The 11,185-nt window shown below is 39.2% G+C and overlaps 1 protein-coding gene across 1 annotated transcript; it reads right to left on the reverse strand.

The window, feature by feature from the left end:
* Positions 1–3,432: 3,432 nt before the first annotated feature.
* RNF11 (ring finger protein 11) lies at positions 3,433–10,284 on the reverse strand. The gene is made up of 3 exons (XM_013003849.2): positions 10,240–10,284; positions 6,737–6,906; positions 3,433–5,619 (listed from the first exon to the last, which is right to left on the reverse strand). Exons 1-3 carry the CDS (start codon positions 10,282–10,284, stop codon positions 5,448–5,450), a joined length of 387 nt encoding a protein of 128 aa, XP_012859303.1. The 3' UTR covers positions 3,433–5,447.
* Between the last annotated feature and the right edge of the window lie 901 nt (positions 10,285–11,185).

An 11,185-nucleotide genomic window follows, 5' to 3' on the forward strand; every position in this document is an offset into this window, starting at 1 on the left:
GTGTGGCCATTGCAACAGATTATCCAAACCTGCAGAAAAGTTGGTATCAGGATAAAGGATGGCAGGTAGAAGCATGTCTGACCTTTGCCTTGTAGTAAGTAATTGGACTTGGTCTGGTGTGTGGTTAGATTCTCCTCCTTACTGAAGTGGGGGAATTCCAGAACACTTCATTGTGCTCATGAGGAACTTGTACATGGATCAAGAGTCAGCCGTGTAAACAGAGAACGAATACTACACTGTTCAAAATCAGGAAAGGTGTGTTAGGATTGTATCCTTTACCATACTTGTTCAACCTATATGCTGCACAAATCCTAAAAGCTGGATTAGATGAAGACAGCATCAGGATTGGAAGGCTTCTTCACCACCTGCAATATGCAGCTGACACAAACCAGCTTACTGAAAGGGAGGACCTGTTGATGAAGATAAAAGGATTGCAGCCTCTTGTATGGATTACAGCTCAATGTAAGAAGACCAAAATCCTCACACCTGGACCCAAAGTGAACATTGGGGTAAACGGAGAAAAGGGTGAAGTTGCCAAGGATCTTGTCTTGCTTGGATCCATTATCAACAGAACAGTCAAGAAATCAAAAGATCAGTGGCATTGGGTAAATCTGCTGGACAAGGATGTTACTTTGAAGACTACCGTGTGCCTGACCCACGCCATATTTTCCTTTGCCTCATATGCATGTGGATGTTGGACACTGAGTAAGGAAGACTGAAGGAGAATCGACACTTGAATTGTGGAGCTGGAGAATTCAAAGTCCCATGGACTGCTAAAAGGGCAAGCTGATCTATCTTGAAGGGAAGCGTGCTTCTTAGAGGCAAGGATGGTGAGACTTTGTCTCATGTACCCTGGATAAGTTGTGATGAGGGACTAGTGCCTGAAGGACATTATAGCGTGGTAGAGTGGAGGGCCTCACTGAGATGGGCCGACACTGCAGCTGCAACAATGGGCTCAGGTGTAAGAACAATTGTGAGGATGGCGCAGGACTGGGTACTGTTTCCTTCTGTTGCACAGTTGCTTAAGTGGGGACGGATCCGATGGCACCTGACAACAACTGAAGGTGGAGGAGGTCAGATAAGGCTGCCATGCCATTCCCTGTGGCAAAAATAATGCAAAGTAAAACAATTAAGTAGAGGTTTTCCAACTGAAATCAAAACTGACTTGGCCAGTTAGCAGAACAGAACCCCACCACAAGTCTGGGACTACTTGTGTTTTAATGTGTTTATGTAATGCCATCAAAGCAGCCCCATGTGTGCAGAGTAGGCTGGCCCTCTCAGAAGCACATCACCCCGCCTGACTTCTGGGGGAAACTCTGGGGGAATTTGAATTGCAATTTTTTGGCTAGTAATTGAGCATTAATGCACCAGTTAGCAATGGGAGTCACCCTGAGTTGCAACCACATCAATGACAAGCCATCACCACCATCACCTTCACAGCCTCGAATAATTAACTTCCAAGGTTAATTATCACTCGGCCTGCCCATCCCCAATTTGTTGTCAGTTTCCAGGAAACAAAACTATACCTCTGTTTGTAGGAAGTGATCACCTAGCATGTCCAAAACCTGCTAGTGCATTGAGATCATCAGAGTAGTTTGTTAAAATTAACACATACCCACTACCTCTCTTCTGCCACACTGATTACATAAATCTGGGATGAGGCCTGTGACTTCTCACTTCTAGCAAACAGAGCCTCAGGCAACTGCATTCTACCAGTCCCGGCCTTCGAAAACCACTGCCTACCATTCCCTTCATTTCATAGGCAGGGAAACTGGCTTAGAGACAAAGACATCTTGGGTTAGAAGTTCAGATTAGACACAACCCAGCCTTCCTGACTCCTGGTTCAGGGCTCTCTCCTCTAGGATTCCATTTCAGAGTTCTGATACATACAGAATGAAGAGAGTTCATTCGAAGCCTTATTTTTGCTGTCAAGAAAATCTCACCTTTAAAGGTAGCTCATTTCAGTATTTATATCCAAGTGTAACGATGACAAACTTTACAGGTTGGAAGTTTCTAACATTCAAATGTTTTATGTATACCTTCTCCAAAAAGACCATGTATTTAAAGAAAGAAACGGGTGGTTCCACAATTTAACAAGCAGGTAACCTGTAACATTGACTCCTGTCTAAGGAAAGGAGGAGTATCAGATAGCCTCTCACGACTAGTGGGGGCATAAGGCCGGGGAAGCAAAAGATTCCAATGGTAGGATAATTAGAAACTTGGGCCCAGAGAGAGATTAGAAGGATTCCTGCAAAGGCCCCACAAGAATAACCAATGGGAAGATCGCTCGGAGTTTGAGAAAACTGTGAGGTTATTTGTATTGCCTTTGTATTCCATGATAAATGGACCCTGAATCCAAGTTGGCTTGTTTTTACATAAATCAAGATTGAGCTCCTGGTGTTAAAACTCTGGTTATATGTTAAAGAACAAAAACCGCACTACTTGAGATAGCTGGGTACTTGAATACCTGAAATTATAAAACTACCCTAGGCATTGTGGGGCAGAGATTCTAGCTGAGTTTCAGACTGGAGCAAGGAGTCGTATAGAGTAGGTTCAGAAGGGTCCTCATCGGGGTTTTAGATTCAGTTAAGTAATTTTAAATTCAGTTAAGCAAATTTAATATTTGAGGAGCTATTATCCAAACATCCAACTCCTTTTGTATTCACTAATTCTAAAAGTGTTTTAAAAATAGTTGAAGTTATTGCATCAGTTAGGACATACTTATATAGTGTAATCTGTCCAATCAGAAATACCTTCTGGTCAATGCCACTGTGATTTCTGAATTATACTCAGAAGCTTGTCTGTGATCCTTACTCAGGAACACAAGTAACTCTACTTTAGAGGAATTTTTTTTATAAGGGACCTGTGTATCCAGCGAATTTATCTTAGTACTTTCTAAAGCTAAATGGTTTTATATTACAGAGTAGAGATAGATCCTTAATAGTTTGGGTTTTTTCCCCTAATAGTTGGTTTTAAGAGATTCCTTACATAGGATTGAGAAGCGTTTGTCAGAACTAATTTAGACCTTTCAAATCCTACAGGTTCACGCAACACTTTAAAATATTATTTTAATAGTCAAGCTTATATGAATTTTGCTCAAATCTAAACATGCTGTAGCCAGTTTGGCTTTAGAAACTTGAAGCTATTAGATAGTATTAAATGCCAAGCAAGAAAATAAATGTATTTCTCAAAAGTATATCTACCTAGAGATTGAAAAGTAATTAAAACCTTACTTAAATGTATGTATCACTGGGTGAAAGAGAGGATTAGATAACCTGGAGCAAATTCTTATAGAAACAACTCTAACTTTGGCTCTTTATAACTGTATTAGAACTTTATTTAACAACTAACTCAGTAAAGGCCCAAAGTGACGGCTCTTAACTTGGTATGTGGAGATCAAGTTAAATACAAAGTGCCTTAAAAAAAAAAAAATCAGCCCAATACCAGTTTCCTTTAATAGGTAATGTCAAACTTCTATGAGACAAAGCCTTATAATAAAGAAAGACTAACAGTAACATTGAAAATAATTTTTTAAAGTTCATTTACCAATTTGAACAATCTAAGGAGAAAAAAAAGTCTGGCCATAATAACAGGTGGCACAGATATTATGTTTCAGTAGAAAACATAGGATAAAAAAGCATTATCACTGAAAATATTGCACAACTTCAGGTATTTCCTCCAAATTTGCTTTATGTAATTGGGTGGATATAATCAATAGAAACATAAGCAAGATACATGTAACAATTTGACAGAACCTGATTATCTCATTTCTTTACACTTTTCTCAAATTCATCTTTAAATCTTTCCAACAAAGAGCTCATATGGGAATTCCCCAACATAAGAATACTACAGCCAAATGGCAAATCTTTTAAAAGTACTTTTGACATGTTCAATTGCCCATCATTTGATTAGGAAGAAACTTCACGATATTTGGGTTTTGTGTGTAGAAAACTGTTAAGATTCAAATATTTAACGCAATATAAAATAATAAACACTTCTGATTTCTTTGTTGGGTTAAGCCTGCTTCCCCTTTTGCAAATGAATGACTTTTTAGCTGTGATATCACGGAGCTGAACAAACAAGTCACCTTTGAGTACATAAGGGAAAATAAACACATGCTAACTGGATGAAACATTACTACATCTTTTACTAGACCACCTCTACCAAAAACACTTCAGAAAAGTAGAGATTCATAGTGCCCTTACATTGACTGCAAGAAAAAGACAAAGGAGAAATGCCTTCTTTTCTGAGAGCACAACTATGAAGTCATGTTAGGTTATACAAACTCTGCATTTGTGTGCAAAACATGAAATAATTAATCTTAATTCTCCCTACTTAACTGACTTGCCAGTCAGTTAACAGAGCTTACCAAATAGCTCTCAAAGAAACAGAAACGGAGATGTGTTTTCTGTCACTTCAATAACCTCAGCACTACAGTAATGAGATGCAGTATCCTTTTGCTATAGTCCCAGACAACCTTGAGAAGAGGGGTACAGGGGAGAAAACAAATCAGAATTGTTACAACGGAGGAACTTTTTGCTCGCTCCAAGTTTCACCATGATGCCATTTTTTTTATTTTTATTTAGGCATGGTGGCACAATTAGTGCAATAAATCAGGTATCTTAATAGTTCAAATTTACTGACTTCATTGTCACCATAGTAACAATCAAAAAACTCAGGAAAACACACAGGGTATTACACCCACCTGACTAGTGTTGGTTACTTGACACATCCACTCAGTCTTTATAGGAAAGGGATAGTGCATCTCAGTTTGCTTACAAGCTAGGAGATCACTTTAAATTCTGCATTTCCTAACTGCAAACAGAATATAGCACTTTAAGCAGGTTATAAATAAACTGGTTTTCAAGCATAGAGCCAGCCCCAACGATAATAATACACTATTTTAAAAGACCTAAGGCAACGGATTCCATTTCCAATGGAAAAAAAACAAACCTGTGCAAACAAGCTTAAAACTACTTTTTTTGTGTGCCAGTGTTGTAACATGTAGCTTTTAATAAAACCTTGACCCATATGCCAGCAACTTCAGAAAAGAATTTGGGTAGGAAAAAGGGGGAAGAAAGTTCATTTAGGAAAAATAACCACTATCTTTTTCCTAATAAAATCTTTCAACACACACAATTAAACATCGACAGCTGCTGAAACACGTCACACAATTCCTATGTACTGGAGCAACAACAGGATCTAAATACAATTATATTTTTTAAACACTGGGTCAAGGCTTTACATAAAAATACCATCCTACTTTCCCCCTAAGTTTCTAAAATATCACATACTTTCCCCAATATCTGCAGCCATTCAGGAATTTTTAAAGGGCATTGTTGTGCATGATCTTAATTCCTAATCCCTGGCTCTTTGGGCTCAGTGACAAAAGATCAAAACCACCAGAAATGATGGTTCACTTGAAGTGTCAGATGAGAGACCCTGGCTCAATTAGTCTCATAGGACGAAAGCAGTGCTGCATCAACTGGCTCCATGCAGGAGGGGCACGTGAAGGATCTCATCAACCAGTCATCTATACAGTCCAGGTGATAGATGTGCATGCACGGCAGAAATCGAATTGGGTCCCCATAAACAAAGTCCATCATACAGATCACACACCTGTTGGGGCAAAAGAGAGAACAGAAAGCGCTGTTAGGAGAATACAAAGACAACGTTAATCTCAGTTAACAACGGTTTGCCATTCCACCACCAAAGTAGGCAGCCTAAATTGTCTCCTAACTAGGATATTATCCCAATGCTCTAAAACAGTGGTTTCTCAACTTGTGGGTCACGACCCCTTTTGGGGAGGTGTCTAATGACCCTTTCACAGGGGTCACCCTATTCATAACAGTAGCAACGAAAATAATTTTATGGTTAGGGGGCCCACCACAGCACGAGGAACTGTATTAAAGGGTCGTGGCATTAGGAAGGTTGAGAACCACTGCTCTAGAATCTGTCGGTTGAGAGCAAATCAACAAAACAACAGGGATCATGTCCACTGCTAAACTGTGCTTGTAAAACGCTACACACTATAGAAGACAGAGTAAAATTAGGAAAGCACCAGTTAGAATAACTTCAGTGTTTCATAAATTTCGTGTGATAATTTCTATTTGTTTCCTTGTACTGAGTTTTAAATGTTAGCCTGAATGAAGAGTAAGACCATATTCTGATGATCATTTTAATATTGTTTAAAACAAACAAACAAAAACTACCACTAATTTTAGCCTTATTAAGCTATCTGAAGGTTTAACCTTCTGCTTTCTTTGCCTCATTAGCTTCACTTTTCATTTCATGGCGCTCTTCTACCTGTTCTTGAAGCACGCTGGCAGAGCGCGACTGTCGTCTAGAGGAGATGCTCACCACAGCCACCCACACTCAATGGTGCCACGGGGGCGGTAACAGTTGTTGCGCCTCAAACTAGGAACCCATAGCCAACAGTTTGAGTAGCTACACAACCTCCAAAAATATTCCCGCAACACACCTTACTTAGCTCTATTCTTACTGCTGGTTATTTGGACAGCTCGTATTTGATCCCTAAACAAGGCCACTATGGCGAGTATCTGTGTAAATAAACCTCTAGTGGTGGGAGGTTAAGTACAAATTTGGGGATTGGTCCCTTGCACAAAATTCAGGTGTTTGTGGTTATCAAATATTTGACTCCCCCCAAGTGGGGGAACTATTTTTCAAAGACAAAGAGCTGAAACCACTAAAACGCATGCAAATCGATCAAACTTACTCCCGGATCTTTTTTTCTGATCCATCTCTTCCAGGGTCATAAACACCTTTCGGCAGATGCTGTATAAGGCCTATTCTTTGAGCTATCCTAATTTGTTCCTCTTCTGTTAGTTGGGTTGCTAGCCGAGTTTGGCTAGGTGTAGGATGATAGACTGGAACTGGAACTTGTTCCTATTTAAAAAAAGAAAAAAAAAGGAAAGGAATATTAACAACAACTCTAGTCTGGAATATTTGTTTGGGGAAGGGATGGACAGAGGGGTCTGTGAGAAGAGGTAGCTAGGACACTGGGTGGCCCCATGAACGTCTCCCCCTGCATCAACTTCAGCCACAGGAAACACAGACCAAATAATTCAGTTAGACTTTGGACCTACATGAGAGAATAAAGGCAGTTTCACAAAAAATGAAACAAAAATACTACATGCAATGTTATTTCAACCATTTCCACATGAAGATCACTCTACACACATCCCTTCAAAACATTTTTGGGAAAATTCCACTATTTTTCAATTCCATTTTCCAAAACTTTTGAAGTCTCCTGTGGGTGTATGTATGCATGGATATATGGAAATGCTTCAAATACACACATGTAATATTCCTCATGCACAAATATGTATCTAAATCAATAAATACAAATTACAGCTCTACTTAATTAACCAATATAAGCTAACTACATATCTTATGGGTTAACACTTAACTTTTATGTCCTAACGCTGTGGTTCTCAACCTTCCTGATGCCGCGACCCTTTAATACCGTTCTCATGTGGTGGTGACCCCCCAACCATAAAATTATTTTCATTGCTACTTCATAACTATTATTTTGCTACTGTTATGAATCGGCGACTCCTGTGAAAGGGTCATTCGACCCCCGAAGGGGTCACGACCCACAGGTTGAGAGCCACTGGCCTAATGTATCAATAACTCTTTAGAAGTAGAAAGCCTTATCTTTCGCCATCAGAGCAGCGGGTGGTTTCAAACTGCCCCATGTGTACCCACTAGGAAACCATAATATCCAAATATTTTAAATCGAATACTCAGGTAGAATAGGAAGCACTGTGACCCAACGCATGTTTCAGAACCCTAAGAACCAACGGAACAGTTTGGAAAACACATCTATTTTAGAAAGAATGTGGATTGTTTAGTCTGAACAATTAAAATAGAGCCCTAACTGCTTACTGTAGTGACTTGAACCAAATGTTTTTCTTCAAATGTCTTAATATCTTTGAATAAAAGAAATACTATACCTACTTTAGAAGGCTAATGATACAAATATCAGATAATATGAAAGAGCTTTATAAACCCCAATATTTGTAAGTTATTCTGACCTTTAATTTTGTTTTCCTCTCTCTGATCACATGACTCACTCGGGCTTACAGACCTTAAGCTAAGTGCTAAGGTCCCTGACTTATGACTTGTCGAAAAGTACTAAAAATTCTTGCTGTGAACTCTGTCATCTGAGCTCTTCAACTCTTAGATGACCATGTCTAACCTACAACACGGTCTGGATTCTCTCAATCCCAGTACTATTCTAGCCAGTCTAGGTGAAGGACCACCCACACAATGATACGACACATAAAAGGTTATTTGAACTGGTAGAGCATATCTGTTTACATAATTTAGAGCTAAACGGTTTTGTAACAAAATATTTATTTCCAAACACGTTTTTAAGATGCTAGATTTCTTTGATTTTGTTGTACACACACACACACACACATACACACATTTATGTACAGAGAATACAACACAGATTAGAAAATGAACGTTGTATTTTATGAAAAATTTGGATTTCACAGGCATTAAAAGAATAAATTAAAAATCCTGTCTTTTTATTATTCACATTGTGAATATATGCTCTTTTGGGGGGCATTAAATTAACCAATGTTGAATGATTAGACATTTAAATTGCAGTTTCCAGAAAGTTGCATTGGGAAGGAAATGACTAAGACCTCCTGATATTTTAAAGAGGAATGTGACCTTGTCTATTTTACTACACACCTAATTTACAAATTCATCCCCAGCATATTTAAAAAATAAGCAGAGCAGTGTCTTGATGCCTAGTTATCAATCACTTCAACTAGAGATACAAGGTGCTGTGGGGGCACAACAGCTTACCCCAAAGTGGCTTGTATAAGCCAACCCAGTAGCTTTGTGAGAAAAATCCTGGCAATCTGCTCTACAGGCTACAAAACCTATTGGGCAGTTCGACTGTCATATGGGGTCATTGTGAGTTGGAATCAACTGAACAGTAACCAGGAACATCAACGAGAGACATTGTTATTTTCTAGGTACAAAATGGAATCTTGCTACTGTCTGGTCAGAATCCATTAAGATTAGATTTCAGGAGAGTTCCCACAATTCCCTACCTGGTAAGAAGAGTGGTTCGATGCTGAAACTCGAGGCAAACAATCAGCTTTATGCTGAAGACTTGCTTTCCTCTGGGGAGTCTGAAACATTTGTGTGAAGCAGAGGATGCTCACTCAGCACCACGGGCACAGAGTCGCCAATGAAGTCACATGTTTTCGTGAGTATTAATGATAAAGGGCACCACACTTTTTTTTAAGCTAATGTTCAGAGTGATAGACGGTCTGCACTGACTCCTTGTTTTCAGATTGTTTGGGGCCTCACATCCCTATATCTATCTAACTTATAAGTGTTGTGCTCTTAAATAAGCATCTTAAATAAATTAGAAGTAACTTAATAGAAATGTTATTGGCGGCATAATTTACCAATCACTATGGAACACAACAGTCAAGAGACTTTTTGTTATGTTTTTTTAAGCCTTGGCCTAAAAGTTTGTGTTGACTATCACAAATCTTTGTTTTTCAGACTGCTGCTTCTCAGCTCAGCCTCCTCTACCAACCCAACAAATACTAAGTTTTTCAAGGCTCTGTCCTGGCCTGTTCCCCTGCCCGAGACTCTTGACCATGCTCACAGTTTCAATTACCACCTAGCTACAAATGATTCACAAATGCTTATTTCCAGTCTGCATCTCCCACAGAAACTCCAGGCTCTATCCAATACCTCCAATTAGTTGTATCTAAAGTACTTTTGGTATCTAAACTCAATGTTTGAAACTGAACGCCCTTCCAAAATCTGCTTCTTTTCCAGGATGCCCTTTCAGTGAATGGCACCATCTTTTTCACTGGCCCTCCTATATATTCAGCATTCCAGCACATTCTAGTGAGCTTTATTTTCTTTCAACCAATTTTATCTGTTCTTTTCCACTGTGATTGCCAACATTCAAGCTCAAGCTTCCATGTCCTCCCTAGTGTACAGTGTATTAAGGACCCCTGGTAGCAGTGGTTAAAGTGCTTTTGTGCTAACCAAAAGGTCATCAGTTCAAGCCGAACAGCTCTCTCTCTTTTTTGCCCACCAGCTCTCTTGCAGGAGAAAGATGTAGAAATCTGCTTCAGCAAAAATACCTTGGAAACACTATACGGCCATATGACTCATGGCAATGGGTTTGGTTTGGTTTATATGTATAAAATCTCCTTTAGATAGTCTTACCCATGCTCTCATTTGTTTTCCATCCAAATCCAAACCCACTGTCATTGCTTCCTTTTACTCTTAGTAGAGCTGATGACCAGCAGGACCTGCAGTCTGGTAACCTACCTACCTATTTCTTCCTCATTTGACATTCCTGCGCTGCTGTCCTAATGTTTCTGGGCCTACGTTTCTTTATCAGCGAAGTGTTGTATAGGAAATAACTAAGATAATCTAAATACAGCACCTATCTTAAGAGTGGCTCAAAACCTAGCCCCTGCTACAATAACATGACTAGACATCTCATCTTCCTGGTTCTTCTGATTCAAACCTCCCTTTCCCTTTATCCGCATCATCATGACTATTCCTGAGTGATGCCATGACACATAGGAAAGCATGCAGTACAATGCCTGACATGATCTGGCCTGTCTTTCCAGCTTCTTCCTTCACCATTTGCATCTCACATTAAGCCTCTCCTGGTGACCTAAGCACAACATAAACAATGGGCCATTTCCTAAGACAGTATGTTTTCAAATCTCTATACCTAGGTCCTTCCTCAATTTGCATCATCTTTGAAGGCTCAGTCACACCTAAGGCACTTGTGATAATCAATACTCTCAACCCTTACCATCAACTAGCACGGTGCCTTTTATTGTCCTTAGGAACATTTCTATCAGAACCACTGAATGAGAGGGAAAGGGAAACCGCAGAAACTGATACTATGAGTTTACCATTAATTCTTTCAACTCTAATTCTACTACTAAAGATCCTGAAGATGGAGCCTTTTTTTAAAGCATCTCAAAAGTTATAACTTGTTTCTCATTCTGTTTAGAGTATTAAGTCTAGGAACACAGAAAAGAAGGTTCTGACCTTTTAATGACAAAAACTTCTTGCAGCATTTTAGCCGTTTGTTAACACATAATGGAGTATCTGTAATATGAGGAGTGTTGTGAAGAACATATATGAAAAC

The sequence above is a fragment of the Echinops telfairi genome, unplaced genomic scaffold (assembly GCF_000313985.2).
Source record: "Echinops telfairi isolate 266 unplaced genomic scaffold, ASM31398v2 ScPeMD7_443;HRSCAF=831, whole genome shotgun sequence".
NCBI classification, from domain to species: Eukaryota; Metazoa; Chordata; class Mammalia; order Afrosoricida; family Tenrecidae; genus Echinops; species Echinops telfairi.